Source organism: Tachyglossus aculeatus, chromosome 1 (genome assembly GCF_015852505.1).
Source record: "Tachyglossus aculeatus isolate mTacAcu1 chromosome 1, mTacAcu1.pri, whole genome shotgun sequence".
Lineage (NCBI taxonomy): Eukaryota > Metazoa > Chordata > Mammalia > Monotremata > Tachyglossidae > Tachyglossus > Tachyglossus aculeatus.
This window is the reverse complement of record NC_052066.1, coordinates 88,513,063-88,538,088: the sequence shown is the minus strand read 5'-3', so window position 1 is coordinate 88,538,088 and position 25,026 is coordinate 88,513,063. Positions and strand designations below refer to the sequence as shown.

At 43.3% G+C, this 25,026-nt stretch overlaps 1 protein-coding gene across 4 annotated transcripts in view; it reads left to right on the top strand.

Moving 5' to 3' along the window:
• LEKR1 (leucine, glutamate and lysine rich 1) overlaps nt 1–25,026 on the top strand; it is a 249,753-nt gene that overhangs the window by 100,353 nt on the left and 124,374 nt on the right. For all 4 annotated transcript variants that reach the window (XM_038747014.1, XM_038747023.1, XM_038747032.1 and 1 more), the window contains one exon: nt 22,031–22,150. In XM_038747014.1, coding sequence (XP_038602942.1) covers nt 22,031–22,150 — 120 coding nt within the window. The remainder of the gene's footprint in view (nt 1–22,030; nt 22,151–25,026) is intronic.

Genomic DNA, 25,026 nt, shown 5'->3' with positions numbered 1-25,026 from the left:
TGGGTTCTAATCCCGACTCCGCCAACTGTCAGCTGTGTGACTTTGGGCAAGTCACTTCACTTCTCTGGGCCTCAGTTCCCTCATCTGTCAAATGGGGATTAAGACTCTGAGCCCCATGTGGGACAACCTGATTACCTTGTATCCCCCCAGCGCTTAGAACAGTGCTTAGCACATAGTAAGTATGTAATATATGCCATCATTATTATTATTATTAATAATAATAACTTATTATTATCAGGTAAAAGACCTGAAACTGGCCCGCCATTGCCTGGCCCATCTCTAGAGCCACAGGAGTGGATTCATGCAACAGGGAAAGACCTGTCAGGAGTGACTGGGGGGACAAATTAGGCTGGGTGGGAGTATCCGTTCGTTCATTAATTCAATCATATTTATTGAGCACTTTGTGCAAAATACTGTACTAAACACTTGGATGAGTACAATATAACAACAGACAGATTCCTGCCCACAATGCGCTCACAGTCTAGAGGAGGAGACAGACACTTTTAGACTGTGAGCCCACTGTTGGGTAGGGACTGTCTCTATATGTTGCCAACTTGTACTTCCCAAGCGCTTAGTACAGTGCTCTGCACACAGTAAGCGCTCAATAAATACGATTGATGATACGATTGATGACACTGATATACATAAATAAATTACAGATTCAAAGCCCTACTGAGAGCTCACCTCCTCCAGGAGGCCTTCCCAGACTGAGCCCCCTCCTTCCTCTCTCCCTCCTCCCCCTCCTCATCCCCCTGCCTTGCCTCCTTCCCCTCCCCACAGCACCTGTATATATGTTTGTACAGATTTATTGCTGTGTTTATTTTGCTTTTACATATTTATTCTATTTATTTTATTTTGTTAATATGTTTTTATTTTATTTTGTTAATATGTTTTGTTGTCTGTCTCCACCTCCTAGACTGTGAGCCCACTGTTGGGTAGGGGTCATCTCTATATGTTGCCAACTTGTACTTCCCAAGCGCTTAGTACAGTGCGCTGCACACAGTAAGCACTCAATAAATACGATTGAATGAATGAATGAATGAATACATATGTTCTGTGTATTTACTTATTTATTTATTTTACCTCTAGTTCACCTCTATTTTATCTCTATTTATTTATTTATTTATTTTACCTCTATTTATTTATTTATTTTACCTCTATTTATTTTACTTGTACATATCTATTCTATTTTATTTTGTTAATAGGTTTTGTTTGTTCTCTGTCTCCCCCTTCTAGACTGTGATCCCACTGTTGGGTAGGGACCGTCTCTAGATGTTGCCAACTTGTACTTCCCAAGTGCTTAGTACAGTGCTCTGCACACAGTAAGCGCTCAATAAATATGATTGATTGATTGGTTCTGTGGGAATGAATGAAGGAGCAAGTAAGAGCAGTGCAGAAGGGAGTGGGAGAAGAGCAGAGGAGGATTTTGTCAGGGAAGGCCTCGGAGGAGATGTGTCTTCAATAAGGTTTTTAAGTGGGAGGGAGCAATTACCTGTCTGATATGAGGAGGGATGGCATTACAGGCCAGAGGCAGGAAGCTGCTGTGGCTTTGTGGAAAGAGCCTGGGCTTTGGAGTCCGAGGTCATGGGTTCAAATCCCGGCTCTGCCAACTGTCAGCTATGTGACTTTGGGCAAGTCACTTAACTTCTCTGGGCCTCAGTTCCCTCATCTGGAGAATGGGGATTAAAACTGTGAGCCCCCCGTGGGACAACCTGATCACCTCGTAACCTCCCCAGCGCTTAGAACAGTGCTTTGCACATAGTAAGTGCTTAACATATACCAACATTATTATTATCATTATTATTATGTAGGCCAGAGGTTGGCGGTGGGACAGACAAGATCAAGGTACAGTGAGAAGATCACTCTATAGTGAGATCATCCTGTTGAAGGGGGCCAGGGAACTCTCAGTATTACAGAAGGAACAACAGGGAATCTGTGGGGGCAAAGGTTGGAAAAAAAAAGCAACTGTGTGGGTAGGACAAGTGGAGACAGCACAGTGATGTAGGGCAATTGCCAACAATGACTCTCCCCACCTTCAAAGCCTTATTGATGGCACATCTCCTTCAAGGGGCCTTCCCTGATTTAGCCCTCCTTTCCTCTTCTCCCACTCTCTTCTGCGTTGCCCTCAGTTGCTCCCTTTAATCATGTGCCCCGAGCCCCGCAGTACTTATGTACGTATCTGTAATTTATTTATGTATATTCATATCTGTCTCCCCTGGCTAAGCTGTAAACTGGTTGTGGCCATCACCTCGCCCCCTCCTACCTCACCTCTCTTCTCTCCTTTTCCAGCCCAGCCCGCACCCTCCGCTCCTCTGCCACCGCTAACCTCCTCACTGGGCCTCGTTCTCGCCTGTCCCACCATCGACCCCCGGCCCACGTCCTCCCCCTGGCCTGGAATGCCCTCCCTCCACACATCCACCAAGCTAGTCCTCTTCCTCCCTTCAAACCCTACTGAGAACTCACCTCCTCCAGGAGGCCTTCCCAGATTGAGCCCCCTTCTTCCTCTCCTCCTCCCCATCCCCGCTGCCCTACCTCCTTCCCCTCCCCACAACACTTATATATATTTGTACATATTTAATACTCTATTTTACTTGTACATATTTACTGTTCTATTTATTTTGTTAATGATGTGCTCATAGCTTTAATTCTTTTTGTTCTGATGATTTTGACACCCGTCTACATTTTTTATTTTATTTTATTTTATTTTGTTTTATTTTGTTGTCTGTCTCCTCCTTCTAGACCATGAGCCTGTTGTTGGGTAGGGACCGTCTCTATATGTTGCCGACTTGTACTTCCCAAGCACTTAGTACAGTGCTTGGCACACAGTAAGCGCTCAAGAAATACGATTGAATGAATGAATGAATGAATGTGTCTGCTTATTGTTATATTGTAATAGTGATAGCATTTATTAAGCGCTTACTATGTGCAAAGCACTGTTCTGAGCTCTGGGGAGGTTACGAGGTGATGAGGTTGTCCCACGGGGGCTCACAGTCTTAACAGTGCTTTGCCACTGTGCTTTGCACATAGTAAGCGCTTAATAAATGCCATTAGTATTAATCCCCATTTTACAGATGAGGGAACTGAGGCCCAGAGAAGTTAAGTGACTTGCCCAAAGTCACACAGCTGACAAGTGGCAGAGCCGGGATTTGAACCCATGACCTCTGACTCCAAAGCCCAGGCTCTTTCCACTGAACCACGCTGCTTCTCCTAAGCTTCTCCTTGTACTCTCCCAAGCATTCAGTACAGTGCTCTTCACACAGTAAGTACTCAATAAATACGATTGACTGAGCCGGGGTGAGTAAAGAAAAATCTAAGAAGGCATTAATGCATTTTTACATTACTCGATTTAGCACTTTTTTTACATCATTGGTTTTTAACTTAAATGATGTTGAGTGCTAACTGGTGTCTACTAGTATAGCAAATCCAAGTGAGCTGAAATACCTTGAGAGACCGTCTAAAGAATACAGTAGGCTTCTTCAGCATGTTGAAGAATGGATTGCATTCATAATTTAATATTCATATTTGAAAGAGTATTTACCTCCAACTTTGTAGCAAGCTTTTTCTTAAAGGAGCAGAACTAGAGCCTTTTTAAGATGAACTGACTACTCAGAGACAATTTGGCTTTCAAATAATTTAGAGGAAAATTTGTTGTTGTTGTTGTTTTTCTCAAATTTAGTTCTCTTCTTATAGGGTATCTTGTTGGGCATTTGCAGACCAGCACATACCAGAAGATATACCAACTAGTCAAAATAATAACACAGAAAAAACTTCATGCATGCAAAAATAGGGCCAAACATTTTGCAGCTGCCCAAATTGTATACACAGTATCAGCTTATTTAAAGGATAAAATGCATATCTTTGGCTTCTGGAATTGAACAAAAATACTTGATTCCATCAGATGCCTAATGGAATCTATAGATTTAGCATTTTAAGAACAACCCTATACGTAGATCATTTTCTCCCTTCATGGGCTGTTGCCATAAAATTCAGATCGTTTCCTATGCCTGTTGGCTGGGGCCATAAAAAAATGTTTAAAATAGTGAGAAGCCCTCGCACTATCCTGGAGCAATCTATAATCCCTGCAGGCAAATGTCCTCATGCCATACCTACTTTCCAACATAACCAGTGTCAATTAAATGTCTTACAGAGAGCCTGGAAAACTGAACCTACCATTCCTCTTTAAGGTTCAAATAGAGAAATCTTGACATAACTTTGGAGCACGTTTGCTGCCTCCCACCTTTAGTGTGAGCTCATCATTAAATCTTGAAATTCACAGGATAATTATTTTTAAGCATCCCACAGGGAGTAGGTAAATAATTGTTCGTCCAAAAAGCAATGAGCAGAAGATCTTCATGTAGAGGTGAGCACAGTAATTGTTCTCCATTGAGAGTACCATTCTCTACCCCTCCTGGTTAGGACACACTATCCTGCTGGGAAACCTAAATGATGAATTTCTTCCCATTTGGAATTAATTTGGGATCAAACTGCACTGACTGGCATGTCAGTTGAAACAGCTCAGGTTGACATAGCGAATGGAAATCTGGGGGATTCGATTCTGGTTCTGGTTTTTCCCCAAAGAAATTATGTGGAAGAAAAGGACGGAGGGACTATTTCCAGTATCCTGTACCTGAGCGATCCCTGCATATGGCTCTCTGTGCTCTCTTCTTGCATAAGGGGTAATTCCCCTGTGTTTTTGATAGAGCGCTGTAGGGATTTCAGCAACATTCTTTCTATTTTACTTGTACATATCTATTCTATTTATTTTATTTTGTTAATATGTTTGGTTTTGTTCTCTGTCTCCCCCTTCTAGACTGTGAGCCCACTGTTGGGTAGGGACTGTCTCTATATGTTGCCAACTTGTACTTGCCAAGTGCTTAGTACAGTGCTCTGCACACAGTAAGTGCTCAATAAATACAATTGATTGATTTGATTGACAGTGTACAGCCATTTGGATAGAGCGTGATGTAATGCTAGAAGAAACCGTTGTGAGTGTGTACATGTGGCATTGGTATAATAATAATAATAATGATGGCATTTATTAAGCACTTACTATGTGCAAAGCACTGTTCTAAGCGCTGGGGAGGTTACAAGGTGATCAGATTGTCCCACGGGGGGCTCATAGTCTTAATCCCCATTTTACAGATGAGGTAACTGGGGCACAGAGAAGTGAAGTGACTTGCCCAAAGTCACACAGCTGACAGTTGGTGGAGCAGGGATTTGAACCCTTGACCTCTGACTCCAAAGCCCGGGCTCTTTCCACTGAGCCACTCTATATGTAGATCATTTTCTCCCTTCATGGGCTGTTGCCATAAAATTCAGATCATTTCCTATTCCTGTTGGCTGGGGCCATAAAAAAATGTTTAAAATAGTGAGAAGCCCTAGCACTATCCTGGAGCAATCTGTGACTGTGAGCCTGTTGTTGGGTTGGGGTTGTCTCTATTTGTTGCCGAATTGTACTTTCCGAGCACTTAGTACAGTGCTCAGCACACAGTAAGCTCTCAGTAAATATGATTGAATGAATTATTTGAGTTATATTGTGCTCTCCCAAGTGCTTAGTACAGTGTTCTGCACGAAGTGCTCAATAAATATGATTGAATGAATGAGTTGTCCTCAGTGAAGGGGTCATCAAGAATGTACCTCCGGTGATATAGGAGAACTGCGTGTACATGCTCTATAAGAATCCCTGAGAAGATTTCTCCGCATTCAGTACTAGCACATTTCTTATCTACCTTCAAGTCCTTCTTTATATCTGACTCAAGTCCCTCAGAGCAAACTACCTCTTGGTATTCAGGAAAAAAAAAATCACCAGTTGACCACTGTTATCTGTAACCATCTTTCACATAATAGAAGGTGATTATTTGGCTACTGGAAAACAAATAGTCAAAATTTTAATATCTAATAATCCCGAAACAACCCGGAATAGTTGGTGTGGGCGACAGAGTCAATATGGAGAATTAATACCATTGAGCTGTAGTGTGAGAATAGTCCATAACTACCTTTATTCATTCTTATTGCCCCTCCTTGGGGCTGGGAGGATCCTTGGAGGTGGCTTTTAATCATCTGCATATCACATTGCATATGTGATTCCAGAATTCAGTCATCAGCATGCAGTAGCTTCTGATCAATAATCAATCGTATTTATTGAGAGCTTAGCACTTGGGAAAGTACAATATAACAGAGTTGGTAGACACATTTCCTGCCCACGAGTAGCCTGAATTGGCTGGTGTTTCCTAATGGATTGGAAGTGTATCTCCACACCAGCATCCTCACACATAACAAATTGGTAAGATAGGTTAAGCAGGATTAGACTTACTTCGGGGAAAAACACCGAGGCCTCAATGCATGTGTTTAACTTGTGAATACTCTTCAACATCAGTTGAGTTGGCCAACGTTAACGTTCAGTCCTTTAATATGAGTTGCCTACTGTTAAAGAGTGTGCATTCCAGTTAATTGCTTCTGAGCCAGTGAAGATTGAGAATTCCTTGGAGGTAGCCAAGTTCATTCCTGACAGGGAAGGAGTGTCTGCTGGTTTAATAGTAACTATGTTCCCGTAAGTCAAAGATATTTGGAAAGGAAAGATAGGGTAACCAAATGGTGAAAACACAAATAGAATTTTTGAAAGCCAATTAGTCCAAAGCAGTACCATTTACCATTAGAGTACTTGGCTGAAAAGAGAAGATTGTAGATTCGAGACATCAAAACCTGGAGGGAATTTGTTAAAATTAAAGTAATTCTGGCGATTATAAAGGGTAAATAGTCCCAATCTTTTGCTCCCTATGGCAAATAGTCCTAATGGTTGGCAGAAACCAATCTAATAAGGTTTTATTATCAAGTAACTGATGACTCGTGTACTCCTTCTGGTGGAACTAGAACTCCTTTAACAAAAGGATGTGTGGATAAGGTAGGCGCAGACTAGCGAAAGCCAGTCCGCTTGGCAATCAGGGTAGATTAGAAGGGTGAGTCCCGAGAAGGTTATAGATATGGCTTTATAAATGATCTCGTGATGTGTTTTGGTTTGTCTTTGTTCTTTCCTGTGTTTTCTTACAGTGTTTTCCTGATATATCTGGCCTTTTCCCGCACTGGTCTCTTTAAAGCTGCCAAGGTTCCTGGTAGATAGCTACGATTGGCTCCTCCTCCTTCTGAGGGAGTTCACCCCTGCTTACCCCGACCTCAAAAAACCTTTCCTCCCATAAGCTTCATCCTACTCTCACACAACCCACCAGCCGTTCACCGGCTCGGTTGGTATTTTGAGCTGTACGGTTAAGCAGGGGAGTGATTTGTTACAGGACTGTTGACTTAAAATCCCGAATGATTTCTTTCTGAATAATAATGCAGTAGGACACGCTTCACTGAACACTTAACCACGTAATGGAGGCCATCCAACCTCCAAATAGATGCAAACACACACATTTCATACCTAGGCTGCCTTGCTTCCCCTTTGGAGAAGAAGCCCTTACTTCATCTCTCTCGGCACCACCGTTACAAGTTTAATCACTTAGTAGAGCACAACAGGAGTTGTGGGGGAGTCTCAACCCTGCCATTCATTCATTCAATCATATTTATTGAGCACTTACTGTGTGCAGAACACTGTACCTTTAAGCACTTGGGAAGTACAGGTTGGCAACATATAGAGACGGTCCCTACCCAGCAACGGGCTCACAGTCTAGAATGGGGAGACAGACAACAAAACAAAACATGTGGACAGGTGGCAAGTCATCAGAACAAATAGAATTAAAGCTAAGTGCACATCATTAACAAAATAAATAGAATAATAAATATGTACAAGTAAAATAGAGTGATAAATCTGTACAAACATATGTACAGGTGCTGTGGGGAGGGGAAGGATGTAGCGCGGGGGGATGAGGAGGAGGAGGAGAGGAAAAAGGGGGCTCAGTCTGGGAAGGCTCCTTGGAGGAGGTGAGCTCTCAGTAGGGCTTTGAGGGGAGGAAGAGAGCTAGCTTGGCGGATATGTGCAAGGGAGGGCATTCCAGGCCAGGGGGAGGACGTGGGACAGGCAAGAACGAGGTACAGTGAGGGCAATAGCTGCCCCAGGACTTCTGCAATTTGAGAGGCCCTATTTTTGGGTTGGTGGCATTAAGCATTTTACTCCGTGCCAAACAGTATGCTGTGTTGAAGAGGTAGGTGCAAGATAATGAAATAGAACACAGTCCAACATGGGGCTTACAATCACAGGGGGAGATGTGACGTTTCATCCTCATTTTATAGAGAGGATGAAGAGGATCAAGTCACTTGACCTTGGGCACAGGCAATGAGCACAGCCGGCGTTAGTACCAGGTATAGTTGGGGATAGAATTGGGCTGACCATAAAAGACTGCAGAAGTGCTCTGCACGTAGTATGTGCTCAATAAATACCACTGATTGACGGTCCTCCCATACTGAGTGTTATGACTCTGAAGATAGTCCATAGTCCTAGTTTGGGATTAGCTCCTGCACTGCAAATCCCAGGAGTACTTGGGGTTTTAGGCCCCTTCTCAGTCGTCCAAACTATAAGCTTCTTGTGGGCAGGGAACGTGTTTGCCAACTGTGCTGAACTATTCTCTCCGAAGAACTTAGTAAAGTCCTCTGCTCACAATGCTACTAATGCCTGTCTACTTGTTTTGTTTAGTTGTTTGTCTCCCCCCTTCTAGACTGTGAGCCCGTTGTTGGGTAGGGATTGTCTCTGACTGTTGCCGAATTGTACTTTCCAAGCTCTTAGTACAGTGCCCTGCACACAGTAAGCACTCAGTAAATACGATTGATTGAATGAATGAATGAAAAAGTGCTCAATAAGTACCACTGAGTGATTAATTGATTCACTCTTATACTCCCCCATCCTGCCCTCTCCTACTTCACCTCACTACTCTACTACAACCCAGCCCACACACTTCACTCCTCTTGTCTGTCTCACTGCCGACCTCTCACCCATGTCCTGCCTCTGGCCTGGAGCTCCCTCCCTCCTCGTATCCGACAATTACTCTCCCCACTTCAAAGCCTTATTGAAGGCACATCTCCTCCGAGAGAGCCTCCCTGACTAAACCCTCTTTTCCTCCTCTCCCACTCCCTTCTGCATCACCCTGTCTGTCAACTTGTACTTCCCAAGCACATAGTATAGTGCTCTGCACACAGTAAGCGCTCAATAAATACGATTGAATGAATGAATGTCTCCCCCTCTAGATTGTAAGCTCATCGAGGGCAGGGAATGTGTCTGTTTAGTGCATTGTACTCTCCCAAGCGCTTAGTACAGTGTTCCACACACAGCCAAGTGCTCGATTGACTGACCTCTTTTACAATCAGCAGGGTGGGAAAGGAAGAGTCCCCTTTGGGAAGCTTGTCTCAGAGCCTGAGGAAGGAGCTAAACAGAAAATGAGGCCACGCTCAGAGAGGGAGAAGAGGCCAACTCCCACCCCCCGATGCTCAAGGAAGAGAAGATTTAGTCACTACATTTTTTTGCCATCTTCTCCACAGCCTCCCCTTACTAACCGAAGAGTTTGTTTAGCCGAAGCTAGGTCAACCAGGCATCAACCACACCAAAGACAGAGCCAGTTGTTTTAGGACTAACAGGTGGTTGAAATCCCCTCTGATCCAGTCAGCTGATGGGCGGGGTTATTTATCCAAGCGTTCAATTATCAGAGGAAGTCCAGGCCTGATTACTTTGGATTATTGATGTTCCACTCTGTAATAACAAGAGTAAAATGTATCGTGCCTTTCTCCCGAGTTCAAAGAACACTGAGCTTCAGAACATCCCTATGAGGTAGGTTGGCAAGTAATACTGCCTTCATCCCAGTGAATAGATGGGGACACTGAGACATGAGGAGATGAGTTATTTAGGGCCTCAGAGAGGGTCATCGCTGTTAGCAGTATTATAAAGGGCTTCTAGCTTCCAGTACAGGACTCTCTCCACTAGAACATGTTGTTAGCCTCTACTACTTACAGGAACACCCTCGGTGACGAGACCAAAAAAAAAAAAAAAAAAAATTAACAGCATGTCCTCGTATTAACATAGCGTTCAAATTATGTGCAGCATTATGTGACTGTAAGGGAAAAAGATGTCCGTGCCCAGAACATAGTGCAATGATACTTATTCCCGAAATTTCTAGATTGCAAAAATATGACACAGGCCAGTCAGTAAAAGTTGCATTTTGATCACTCTTTAATCCTAACGCTGTCCATTTAGAAGAAATGGAATGTAAGAGACAGCGTGATAAATGTGTGCTTGGACTAACCTGACCTATTCAGAGTACCTGAAGAGCCTGTAGTGTGTAACATTCATTTTAGGGATGATAAAATGAATGGCTATAATCTTCCAAGGGTATTTAGAAGAAGAGGAAGTTTCATGTTTTTAATAATCAAAGAAAGGAAACCTTTCTTCAAGAATCTTGGCAAATTGGGCTATTGGTAATTCTGGGAATTTTGTGCATTAGAGAGTGCTTAAAGTATATGTATGTATATGTATTGTATATACCACATGTATATACAATATGCAGCTATGTGTATTGGAACAGTTTGACAATCCATTGGGTTTGGCTTGTCCTTCTGGTAGCCAGGCTAATACAATTAAGTTATGGTACTTATAGTCATTCATTCAGTAGTATTTATTAAGCACTTTCTGTGTGCAGAGCACTCTACTAAGCACTTGGGAAAGTACAATACAACAATAAAGTGACAGTACCTGCCCACAACAAGCTCACAGCCTCGGGAGGGGGCAAAAAATAGATGTCTAAAAATAGACATCAATGCAAATAAATAAAATTACAGACGTATACTTAAGTGCCGTGGGGCTGGGAAATGGGGGAAGAGCAAAGGGAGCAAGTTAGGGTGACGCAGAAGGGAACGGGAGATGAGGAAGAGCGGGGCTTAGTCTGGGAAGATGCCTTCAGTAATGCTTTGAAGTGTGGGGTGTTGAGGGGAGAGAACAGTTGTTTGGAGGGTATTCCAAGCCAGAGGTAGGACGTGGGCCAGGGGTCCGTGGCATGGCGAGACAGGTGAGATAAAGGCGAAGTGAGAAGTTTAGCACCAGAGGAGCAACTTACGGGGGCTGGGTTGTAGCAGGAGAGAAGCTAGGTAAGGTCGGAGAGGGCAAGGGGATGGAATACTTTAAAGCCCATGGTGAGGAGTTTTTGTTTGATATGGAGGTGGGTAGATTTTTGCAGATTTTTGGGGGGCGACACGTCCTGAGCGTTTATGTAGAAAGACGGTCTGGGCAGTGGAGTGAAGTATGGACTAGAGTGGGGAGAGGCAGGCGGTTGGGAGGTAAGCAGGGACCTATGCTATACTATGACAAAAGTGTGACATTCATTCAATCATATTTGTTGAGAGCTTACTTTGTGCAGAGCACTATACTAAGCGCTTGGGAAGTACAAGTTGGCAACATGTAGAGACGGTGCCTACCCAACAGCGGGCTCACAGTCTTGAAGGGGGAGACAGACAACAAAGCAAAACATATTAACAAAATAAAAGAAATAGAATAAATATGTACAAGTAAATAGAGTAATAAATATGTACAAACATATATACATATATACAGGTGCTGTGGGGAGGGGAAGGAGGTAAGGTGGGGGGATGGCGAGGGGGAGGAGGGGGGAGAGGAAGGAGGGGGCTCAGCCTGGGAAGGCCTCCAGTTTAGTGCCTAAGGGAAGAAAAGTGGGGAAATTAAGCCACATCGTAACCTAACCCAAATGCCTATACACCCCTAGCTGGCTTCACAAAAATTAATTGGGGCATTTATAAAACTCATACTATGTGTCAAACGTCATGGCATAGCTTAGGGGAGTGTGGGCTTGGGAATCAGATGACCTGGTTTCTGAGCAATCAATCAATTGTATTTATTGAGCGCTTACTGTGTGCAGAGCACTGTACTAAGCACTTGGAAAGTACAAGTTGGCAACATATAGAGACGGTCCCTACCCAACGGTGGGCTCACAGTCTAATCCTGACTCCACCACTTGTCTGCTGGGTAACCTTCGGCAAGTCACTTGTCTACTCTGTGCCTCAGTCCCCTCATCTGCAAAAGGAGGATTCACTATCTGTCCTCCCTCCTACTTAGATGGGAACCCCATGTGGGACCTTAGTACAGTGCTTAATACAGTGCTCTGCACATAGTAAGCGCTCAATAAATACGATTGATGATGACCTGGTTATCTTATCTTGTATCTTCCCCAATGCTCAATACAGTCCTTGGCATATAGGAAGCATCTAAGAAATACCAGCTATTTATTAAGCCCTGAGGCAGTAGCACTGTTGTACTCTCCCAAGCGCTGAGTACTTCTTCACAGAGTAAGTTTTGCAATAAATACCATTCATTCATTCAATCGAATTCAAATACTACAGTGGGCATTTATGGGAATCCTTGACCACCAGGGATTTAGTGCATTTCTGCCCACATTATGCAGGGTTATTGTATCTTGGGTAAAATTTGTCAGCGTTTATGTTTAATTTTTTTTTTATTGGCAACTTGTTTTGTAACTACTTTGTAGTTCTTTTAAAGAAAGCTGAACTGAAGTGCCACTTAGATTGTAGGACAAGGGACTATGTCCAACCCGATTAACTTGTATCTACTCCAGCACTTAGAACAATGCTTGACACATAGCAAGTGATTAACAAATACCGCAACTATTATTATTACAAAGGAAGCATATTTCTTGTTTGTGTGTTCTGTGTATGTGCGCATGTATGTATGTTTGTGTATTGTCCTTCAGATTTGAAAAGGACTCAAGTGATGGTAAAATGTAAAACTCTTTTGAAAGAAATAATGAGGCCAGGAACTCTGACCAAGTATACTGAAGAGCGGATTGACACAGATTAGCGAACACCAGCACTGTGCTTATCCTTGGATGTCCCTCTGAAAGCTCAAATTTATCTTGTCCAAAACCAAACTCCTCATCTGCCCAATCGAACCTTCCCCTCAACTTTCCTATTTGTGTAGAAAACACTACCATCCTCCCTGCCTCACAAGCCCGTAACATTGACATTATCCTCTACTCATTTCTGTCACTCAGCTCACACATTCAATCTGTCAAAAAAAACCCTGTAGGTTCTACTTCTGCAACATCTCTGGAATTCATCCTTTCCTCTCCATCTGAACTGCTACCTCTCTGATCCAAGCACTTATCTTATTCCTTATTAACTACCGCATCAGTCGCCTCACCGACTTCCCTGCCTCCAGTTTCTCCCTTCTCCAAATCATTCTTCACTCTGCTGCCTGCATCATTTTTTCTGAAAAAATGTTCAGTCCACAACTCCCCGCTCCTCAAAAACCACCAGTGTTTGCCCATCCACTTTTTCATCAAACAGAAACGCCTTACCGTTGGTTTTAAGTCCTCTAGATAGTCTACAGGACTAGAGTCCTGGAGACTGTAAGCTAGTTGTGGGCTGGGAACATGTCTCATCAGTCCATTGTATTTATTCATTCCATCATTCAGTCGTATTTATTGAGCGCTTACTGTGTGCAGAGCACTGTACTAAGCGCTTGGGAAGTACAAGTTGGAAACATATAGAGACGGTCCCTACCCAACAGTGGGCTCACAGTCTAGAGCACTTGCTTATTACTTTAGAGCACGTATTTATTGAGCACTTACTGAGAGCAGAACACTGTACTAAGGGCTTGGGAGAGTACAATACGATTGAATGAATGAAAGAAGGAAATACAGCAATAAACAGACGCATTCCCTGCCCACAACAAGCTTACGGAGTTGGTCTACTGCCAACAGTTATATTATGCCCTCCCAAGCGTTTGGTACCGTGCTGTGCACACAGTAAGCACTCAATAAATGTGATTGATTGATTTAAGGGGCTCACTCAGCTCTCTGCCCTTTACCTTACTTTGCTGATCTCCTAGAACACTCCAACCCACACGTTTCACTCCTCTGCCGACTACTCTCTCTATCTCAATCTCATCCATCCCACCGTTGACCCCTTGTCTACACCCTCCCTCTGGCTTGAAACTCCCTCCCTCTTCATATCCAACGGTCCACCATCCTCCCTACCTTCAAAACCCTTCTAAAATCATGTCTCCTCCAAGAGGCCTTCCTGTCTAAGCCCTCATTTCCCCATCCACCGTCTGTGTTGACATTGTCCTTGGCTGTGTACCCCTTAAAATCCCCGCCCTACTAGACTTACGTACATATCCTTGTACTCCATTATTTCCCCTTTCTGTAATTTCGTTGAACGCCTATCTCCCCAACTATATCATAAGCTCTTCGTGGTCTGGGAGTATCTCCCAACTGTATCGTATGCTCCCATATGCATAGTACACTGCTCTGCACACAGTAAGTGCTCAATAAATTCCATTGATTAATTGAATGTTAGAAGTTTAATATCACCTGCCTGCCACGATAGCCTGGAGCAGCAAGGGGAGAATTTTGTTCCCTCTGTAGGCCCAGCGTTTAATTTTTAGAGTTCACAAAACCTTGTAGCACATATTTTTAAATTTTAATTATCTTAAATGAAATTAAACTTTACAAATCAGGATTGTAACCACTTTTTTTCTATTGAAACGCCACTAACCGCCATATAAGGTATAATTATGGAGCAAAAGGAAGCCACTGGATATCACTGTACCTATTATATTATTTTGTTGAGTCCCCTTTGGGAGCAGCACACTGTACTACACTCCTGGAAAGTACAATCAATCAATCAATCAATCATCGTCATCAATCATATTTATTGAGCGCTTACTGTGTGCAGAGCACTGTACTAAGCACTTGGGAAGTACAAGTTGGCAACGTATAGAGACAATCAATCATATTTGAGTGCTTACTGTGTGCAGAGCACTGTACTAAGCGCTTGGGAAGTACAAGTTGGCAACATATAGAGACGGTCCCTACCCAACAGTGGGCTCACAGTCTAGAGGGGGGAGACAGAGAACAAAACCAAACATATTAACAAAATAAAATGAATAGAATAGATATGTACAAGTAAAATAAATAAATAAATAGAGTAATAAATATGTACAAACATATATATGTATATATACATATACAAAACAAGCAAGTGACACCTTCTCTGTCTACAAAGAACTTACACTCTAGTGGGTGAGACTGATTTAACAGTATTTACAAAGAGAGCACTCAAAGCAAAGCAAATCTGTTAGTAGTTGGAATTTGGATGTTTAAATTTGAAGGGTTTTTTTTCCCTCTCTGTAAACTAATAAACTTTGTTAAAGTTGAAATCAAGCAGTGGATTTGCAGAAGGACCACTGTATGCCTATAACTGTGGTATTTAAGTGTTTCTTATGTGCTATGCACTGTACTAAGCTCAGAGAAGATAAAGGTCTTCCCTTCAAAGGCCTATTGAGAGTTCACCTCCTCCAGGAGGCCTTCCCAGACTGAGCCCCCTCCTTCGTCTCTCCCTCCTCCCCCTCCCCATCCCCCCCACCTTACCTCCTTCCCCTCCCCACAGCACCTGTATATATGTATATATGTTTGTACGTATTTATTACTCTATTTATTTTATTTGTACATATTTATTCTATATATTTTATTTTGTTAATATTTTTTGTTTTGTTCTCTGTCTCCCCCTTCTAGACTGTGAGCCCACTGTTGGGTAGCGACCGTCTCTATATGTTGCCAATTTGTACTTCCCAAGCACTTACTACAGTGCTCTGCACACAGTAAGCACTCAATAAATACGATTGAAAGAAAGAAAATAAATATGATTGAATGAATGAGTGAATGAATGAATGAAGTCCCACATGGGACTCATGTTGCAAATAGGAGGGAGAACAGGTATTGAATTCCCGTTTTACAGATGAGGGAACCGAGGCCCAGAAAGTTGTGACTTGCCCATCCAAGATAATAATAACAATCATCATTGTATTTAAGTGTTATCTATGTGCCAGGTACTGTTCTAAGCACTTGGGCATCTACAAGAGTATCAGTTTGTACCCAGTCCCTTTCCTACTTCGGGCTCACAGATAGGATTTAATCCCCATTTTTACAGATGAGGGAATTGAGGCACAGAGAAGTTACCAGCCCAAGGTCACACAGCGGAGAAGTGTTGGAGCTGGAATTAAAACCTACTATCTCGGACTCTCAGGCTCATGCTCTTTCCACTAAGCCAGCTGCTTCTGAGAGGGTAATGAGGGGGAGAGAGGGAGAGAGCTTTTTCATTTCAAAGATGATTAATGTTGGTGAAATTTACCAAGTGTGGATGCAAGCGGGCCTGAAAAGACCAGTGCAGAGCTAACAAACCAGATTACCTCCTGTGGCTCAGTGGAAAGAGCCCGGGCTTTGGAGTCAGAGGTCATTGGTTCAAATCCCGGCTCCGCCACTTGTCAGCTGTGTGACTTCGGGCAAGTCACTTCACTTCTCTGGGCCTCAGTTCCCTCATCTGTAAAATGGGGATGAAGACTGTGAGCCTCCCGTGGGACAACCTGATCACCTTGTAACCTCCCCAGCGCTTAGAACAGTGCTTTGCACGTAGCAAGCGCTTAATAAATGCCATCATCATTATTATTATCTTTGCGTGAAGCCTGATTTATTGTTTGCAGTACCCATGCTGGTTTTGATTTTGTTTCTTAGTTTCACAGTCTCCTCAAAGCTTCTGCTCAGTTACAGACACTCCTTTCTTGATCACAGCATGCCAGTCGGGTTTGTCTGAGTCCGAATTGTCTCAGACTTTTAGGGGTGATGCTGCATTGCCTCCCTTCAAGGCCCTACTGAGAGCTCACCTCCTCCAGGAGGCCTTCCCAGACTGAGCCCCTTCCTTCCTCTCCCCCTCGTCCCCCTCTCCATCCCCCGCATCTTACCTCCTTCCCTTCCCCACAGCACCTATATATATGTATACATGCTTGTACATATTTATTACTCTATTTATTTATTTTACTTGTACATATCTATCCTATTTATTTTATTTTGTTAGTATGTTTGGTTTTGTTCTCTGTCTCCCCCTTTTAGACTGTGAGCCCACTGTTGGGTAGGGACTGTCTCTATATGTTACCAATTTGTACTCTCCCAAGTGCTTACTACAGTGCTCTGCAAGTGCTCAATAAATACTACCAATTGATTGACTGATTTAAGTACAGTCCTTTTAGACTGTGAGCCCACTGTTGGGTAGGGACTGTCTCTATATGTTGCCAACTTGTACTTCCCAAGCGCTTAGTACAGTGCACACAGTAAGCGCTCAATAAATACGATTGATGATGAAGTACAGAATCGTTCCAAAAACAATTTTTCCAAAGAATGACAAGCCTGGAAGAATACATTAGAGGGTGCATAGAAGTCAGGAGAGTAGAGCAATCACCCACAAGATCGTAAGATCCTTGAAGGCAGGGATTGTGTCTACTAAATCTATGGTAATAATAATAATAATAATAATGGCATTTATTAAGCACTTACTATGCGCAAAGCACTGTACTAAGCGCTGGGGAGGTTACAAGGTGATCAGGTTGTCCCATGTGGGGCTCACAGTCTTAATCCCCATTTTACAGATGAGGTAACTGAGGCACAGAGAAGTGAAGTGACTTGCCCAAAGTCACACAGCTGACAATTGGTGGAGCCGGGATTTGAACCCATGAACTCTGACTCCAAAGCCCGGGCTCTTTCCAGTGAGCCACGCTGCTTACTCTCCCAAGTGATTAGTACAGTACTCTGCCCCAAATAAGTGCATAGTAAATATTATCATTCAAACAATTAAAGAAAGCACCAAAAGTAACACATTATGGTCAGTTATCAATTTATAGCAGGCTTCAGATCAAAGTGAGAGTTGACAGAATCACTGTGCTGACCTGTATGTAACTGTGCTAGGTGGGAAGTGTGAGGAGAATAGATGACAGTACAATGCCCAAACATAATAATAATGATAATGGCATTTATTAAGTGCTTACTATGTGCAAAGCACTGTTCTAAGCACTGGGGAGGTTACAAGGTGATCAGGTTGTCCCACGGGGGGCTCACAGTCTTAATCCCCATTTTACAAATGAGGTACCTGAGGCATCGAGAAGTGAAGTGACTTGCCCAAAGCCACACAGCTGACAATTGACAGAGCCAGGATTTGAACCCATGACCTCTGACTCCAAGGCCCGTGCTCCTTCCACTGAGCCATGCTGCTTCTCCAACTGTGTTCCCGTACAGGAACAAACATCTCGTATGGTTAGCTGAAATGGGACAACCAAAAGCAACAGAAGCCGAGGAAACACTTTAAGGATATAGTAGAGCTCGGTTCATCATCATCATCAATCGTATTTATTGAGTGCTTACTATGTGCAGAGCACTGTACTAAGCGCTTGGGAAGTACAAGTTGGCAACATATAGAGACAGTCCCTACCCAACAGTGGGCTCACAGTCTAAAAGGGGGAGACAGAGAACAAAACCAAACATACTAACAAAATAAAATAAATAGAATAGATATGTACAAGTAAAATAAATCAATAAATAGAGTAATAAATCTTCATCATCATCATCATCAATCGTATTTATTGAGCGCTTACTATGTGCAGAGCACTGTACTAAGCGCTTGGGAAGTACAAATTGGTAACATATAGAGACAGTCCCTACCCAACAGTGGGCTCACAGTCTAAAAGGGGGAGACAGAGAACAAAACCAAACATACTAACAAAATAAAATAAATAGGATAGATATGTACAAGTAAAATAAATAAATAGAGTAATAAATATGTACAAGCATGTATACATATATATAGGTGCTGTGGGGAAGGGAAGGAGGTAAGATGGGGGGGATGGAGAGGGGGACGAGGGGGAGAGGAAGGAAGGGGCTCAGTCTGGGAAGGCCTCCTGGAGGAGGTGAGCTCTCAGTAGGGCCTTGAAGGGAGGCAATGCAGCATCACCCCTAAAAGTCTGAGACAATTCGGACTCAGACACTATTGAGCACTTGCAGAGCACTGTAGTAAGCACTTGGGAGAGTACAATATAGCAGAGTTGGTGGACATGTTCCCTGCCCACAGCAGGCTCACAGTCTAGTGTGAGGGGACAGACAATATAAATAACTTATGGCTATGTACTTACGTGCTAAGGGGCTGAGGGAGGGGTAAATGCAAATCCTAATGCAAGGGTGATGCAGAAGGGAGTGGGAGAAGAGGAAATGAAGGCTTAGTCTTGGAAGCGCTTAGTACAGTGCTCTGCACACAGTAAGCGCTCAATAAATACAATTGGTTGATTGGAAGGCCACTTCTAGAAGGTGTACCATCACTAGGGCTTTGAATGTGGGGATCATCTGTTGGATATGAAGAGGGAAGGAGTTCCAGGCCTGAGGTGGGATGCTGGCAAAGGATCAGCTCTGAGATAGAAGATTTTGAGGTAGAGTGTCTAGGTTGGCTTTAGAGGAGTGAAGTGTGCGGGCAGGGTTGTAGTAAACTTGTTATGGGCAGGGAATGTGTCTGTTTATTGTTGTATTGTACTCTCCCAAGCGCTTTGTATAATGCTTAAACACAGTAATCACTCAATAAATATGATTGAATGAATGAACAGGTAATCAGGGAGGTAAGGTAGAAGGGGCAAGGTGATTGGGTGCTTTAAAGCAAAATTTGGATGCTATTTATTTTATTTTGTTAATACTATTTATTGTATTTTGTTAATATGTTCTGTTTTGTTCTCTGTCTCCCCCTTCTAGACTGTGAGCCCACTGTTGGGAAGGGACCGTCTCTATATGTTGCTGACTTGTACTTCCCAAGTGCTTAGTACAGTGCTCTGCACACAGTAAGCGCTCAATAAATATGATTGATTGATTGATTAAAGCCTATAGTGAGGACTTTCTGTTTGAAGTGGAGGAGAGTGGGCAACCATGGGAGGTTCTTGAGGAATGAGGAAGCATGGACTGAACGTTTTAGTAGAAAAGTGATTTGGGCAGTAGGTTGAAGTGTGGACTGGAGAGACGAGAGGCCAGGAGGTCAACGAGGAGGCTGATGCAGGAGTCAAGGTAAGGCAGGATAAGTGCTTGGATCAGCATAGTAGCAGTTTGGATGGAGAGGAAAGGGCAGATTTTAACAATGTCATGAAGATTGAACCAACAGGATTTGATAACAGATTGACTATGTAGGTTGAGTGTGAGAGCTGAGTTGAGGATAACCCCAAGGTTGCAGGCTTGTGAGACCAGGAGGATGAGGGTGCTGTCTACAGTTATGGGAAAGTCATGGGAAGGACAGGGTTTGGGTGGGAAGATGTTTTGGACATATTCAGTTTGAGGTGTCAGTGATATCCTGAAGGCAGGAGGAAATACGAGACTGCAGAGAAGAGAGATCAGGACTGTAGATTTGGGAATCATCTGCATAAAGATAGTAGCTGAAGTCATGGGAAAGAATGAGTTCTCCAAGGGAGTGGATGTAGGTGAAGAATAGAAAGGGATCCAGAGCTGAGCACTGAGGGACCCCTACATTTAGGGGGTGGGAGGCAGAAGAGGAGCCCATAAAAGAGACTGAGAAGAGGAGAACTAAGAGAGGATGGTGTCAGTGAAGCCGAGTTTGGACAATGTTTCCAGGAGAAGGGGGTGGTCGACAGCATCAAAAGCAGCTGAGAGGTCGAGGAGGTTTAGGATGGAGCGGAATCAATCAATCGATCGTATTTATTAAGTGCTTACTGTGTGCAGAGCACTGTACTAAGCGCTTGGGGAGTACTAGTTGGCAACATATAGAGATGGTCCCTACCCAACAGTGGGCTCACAGTTTAGAAAGCCATTGGATTTTTCAAGCATCAGGTACAGGGCTCTGCACCCAGTAAGCACTCAAATGCTTATGATCGACTGAAGGAGATCATTGGTGACCTTCAACAGGACAGTTTCAGAGGAGTGAAGGGGGTGGAAATCAGATTGGAGGGTGTCAATAAGAGAATTGGAAGAGAGCAAGTTGAGGCAGCAGGTGTAGACAATTCGCTCAAAGAGCTCAGAGAGGAATGGCATGAGAGAGATGGGGAAATAATTGGAGGGAGCCGTGGTGTCAAGGGAGATTTGTTTTTTAGGATGGGCAGATATGAGCATGTTTGAAAGCAGTGGGAAGAAGCTGTTAGAGAGTTAACAGTTGAAGATGGAGGTTGGGGAGAGAAGAAGGGAGGGGGCAAGCGTTTTGAAAGGTATGAAGAGATGGGGTCGGATGGACAGGTGTGTTTGTGGGGGTTGCTGATCCTCTTTTGAGATACTGCTGGGAAAGACGGGAGAGTTGAAGAAGGGGCAGGAAAAGGGAGGGACAAGAGAGGAGCAGGGGAGATTTTAGGGAGATCTCCCCCAATGGCTTCAACTCTCTCAAAGTATGTGGCCCGGTCAATAGGGTCAGGAAATGGGAGAGGATGGGTCTTAATACTTACAGAAATAGAAATTTAAGCTGTTAATAAGCTTGAATTTTTTAAAACTTGGTTTATTCTTTTTTTTAACCACTTGAAATATTGTTTTGACTTGTCTAATAAATGTTTTAGGCAAAAGGTATTGAAACGAAATTCCAACTTTAAAAAAAGCACCGAATTCAGGGCCAAAATGGTTTGTGATATTCAAAGACTGAATCAGTTTTACTATTGAAATAATAATTCTTTGGAATGCTAGTTTTTTAAACTCAAAATGCTTTGAAATACTTAGTGTATTTACAGGAGGGAGCTTGGAAGAGCTCAGGACTGGGAATCACTGTCACTGGCCCGCTCTGTGAACTTGGGCATGCCACTTAACTTCTTTGGGCCTCAGTTTTCTCATCTGTAAAATGGGCATAAAATAGACTGCTAGGGCTGTGTGGAGCAGGGATTGGGTCCTATCTGACACCTTGTATCTTTAGCTTTAATTCTATTTGTTCTGACGACTGGACACCTGTCCACATGTTTTTGTTTTTGTTTTCTGTCTCCCCCTTCTAGACTGTGAGCCCACTGTCGGGTAGGGACCGTCTCTATATATTGCCAACTTATACTTTCCAAGCAGTTAGTACAGTGCTTTGCACACAGTAAACGCTCAATAAATACGATTGAATGAATACTCCAGTGCTTAGCACCGATTATTTAATACATGACACAATCTTTATTATTATATTGAAAATGTTATCGATGATTTTAGACCAATACTGTTTCTTACTCACTGTGCATATTGTTGATATTTCCTCTTCACATTTTTAGAATAGAAATTCTAAGCAAGGACTTGAAAAATCAACAGGAGGAGTTGCAGCGTGCAAATGAAAAGCTGAAATGTTTTGAGGAGAAGTTAGAAGTTGCCCACAAACAAGCACAACATTTCAGGTGAGCTTTTCGGGTGACCTTGAGAGAATTGATATGGTGGACTGATAGCAATTTGGAAGGAATATCCCAAATTTCTGTGGGGGTTCCCAGTTGACACCCAACAGCTGCGGAAGGAAAAAAAATTCCCCTCTGCCTAGAATCCTATTATTCCTGCTTTCAGATATGTTGGTGAGATGTGATGAGGACCACCTGCCCCAGCATGGTGGCAATGACTGCCTTTATGGTACCCTACACGTGGCAACTGCAAAGCATTTTTAACCTTTGAGGGGGCGGGTGGTGGAAGAGGATTGCATTCGTGCTCGTGACTTAAATCCCCACAGAGTTGCCCGTGCCTACTTAAGATGGACTATTCTCTCTGTGTGATGCAGGCAAAATTGTGCTCAGGCAAAGGAAAAAAAAATCTAAATATCAGCATGCATTCAGAGGACACGCTGAGAATTTAGATGTGGAAAGCTGGAGGCAAATCATTTCCAGAAGTGATTTCCACCAGGCTGGGGAACCTTGTGCCGTGGCACTTGATACAAAGAGGTGATATTGTAGTTATTGCTCTGTAGACCAGGGATTTTCTATTAGGGTGGGTCCCAAAGTCAACCTGATGATGTGTTACTGAGAGTGGTTGGAAATGAATAGAAACTGAGAAAAATTCAGATAATACAACCCCCTCCCGAAATTAACATTGAAAAGCTCGATGTTACGTTACCATGTTTTGTCATTCGAGTCTGCGTCTCCTCTTGATTGTAAGCTCCTTATGGGCTGGGAAGGTGTCTACTGGATCTGTTACGCTGTTACTCTCCCAAGCATTTAGCCCAATGCTTTGCACATGATAAACACTCCATACATGTGATTGATTGATGAAGCATGTAATAAAGGAATGTAAGTTTTGGAAGAGACCCTGGGAAATGTGGGTCGTCTGGGTTCCAGCGCTTCCATCTTCACTACTGAATCACTTGGCCATCGTCTTAGCTCCGACACCCCCGTGCTGCCCTTGTAGTGATGACACACCCACTCTCCCATCCTCTCTGACCAGAGGAGGGGATCCTATATCAGAAAGTATTCCCGTTATTGCAGACCAAGTGTATAGGGGCTTGGAAGCAACACTAATTCAAGTAAGAACAATACCTTGGATTTGTATAGCAGTATTATTTTTCCATGTTTCACATCAACCACCTCATTTTGTCCTCACAACATCTCTGTGATGGAGGGAGAGGCAGTTATCATCCCCATTTTATAGGAAGCCGATAATAAGGAGTTTCCGTTGGATGCAGAGGTGGGTGGGCAACCACTGGAGGTGTTTGGGAAGTGGGGAAACATGGACTGAACGTTTATTTCTTCTAGAGCAGGGAAACGTCTTCTTTTGTGACCGAATACCATCTGGGGGAGGAGTGGGAGTCAAGAGGCACTCCTAGGCAATCAATTAAAAGCATTTTTTGAGCACTTTCTGTGTTCAGCGCACTTTGCTAGCGTTTGGAGAACATGCCACAAGCATTATTTCAGTGATTGCTGCTTTTCCTACTTCTGTGCTGTTGAGCCGAATCAATCAATTGTATTGAGTGCTTACCATGCAGAGCACAGTACTAAGCACTTGGGAGAGTACAATATAACAACAGACACATTCCCTGTCCACAATGAACTTACAGTCTATTAGTATAAATAAATAAATTACAGATACATACGTAAGTACTGTGGGGCTAAGCGGGGGAATGAATAAAAGGAGCAAGTCAGGGAGATGCAGAAGGGAATGAAAGAAAAGAAAAAGAGGACATAGGGAAGACCTCTTGGAGGAGATGTGCCTTCAGTAAGGCTTTGAATGTGGGTTAGAGTAATTGTCTGTCAGATATGAAGAGGAGGGTGCTCCAGGCCTTGGAATATTTAGGATGTGGATGAGAGGTCGGCGGCGAGATAGATGAGATCGAGGTCTGGTGAGTAGGTCGGCATTGGAGGAGCAAATTGTGTGGGCTAGGTCGTATCAGGAGAGTAGCGAGATGAGGTAGGAGGGAGCTGAAGTGATGTAATAATTATGGTATTAAGTCCTTACTGTGGGTCAAGCATTGTTCTAAGCACTGGGGTAATTAGAAGATGATCAGGTCATGCATAGTCTCTGTCATTCATGGGACTCACAGGCTAAGGAGGGGGGAGTGCAGATATTGAATCCATTTTTCAAAGGAGGAAATGATGGCACAGAGAAGTGGAGTGATTTTCCCAAGGTCACACGGTAGACAAACGGCAGATCTGGGATTAGAATCTAGGTTCTGTGACTCCGAGGTCCATGGTCTGTGTGGTTGTGCCACCTTTTTTTCTCCAGGCAGTGAAAGGCTGGGAGCAAGGGGGATATAGTTAGTCTTCATCATTCCCTCTCCAACACTTGGAGATATGGCAGAATGTTAGCAGTCTGACAAGGTTCACCCTTGCAAAATCAAGCAATCATATGTATTGAGGGCTTACTGGGTGCAAAGCACGGTACTAAGTGCTTGGGAGAGTACCTTATGACAGAGTTGGTAGACATGTTCCCTACCCACAGTGAGGGTACTGTCTAAAGGGGGAGACAGACATTAATATAAATAAATTACAGATATGTACATAAGTACCATGGGGCTGAAGGAAAAGAGAATAAAGGGTGCTAATCTGAGTTCAAGGGTGATGCAGAAGAGAGTGGGAGGAGAGGAAATGAGGGATTCATCAGGGAAGGCTCCTTGGAAGCCAAGTGCCTTCAATAAGGCTTTGAAGGTGGTGAGAGTGATAGTAATAATAATGGCATTTATTAAGCACTTACTGTGTGCAAAGCACTGTTCTAATAGCTGGGGCGGTTACAAGGTGATCAGGTTGTCCCACGTGGGACTGTGTCCCACAGTCTTCATCCCCATTTTACAGATGAGGGA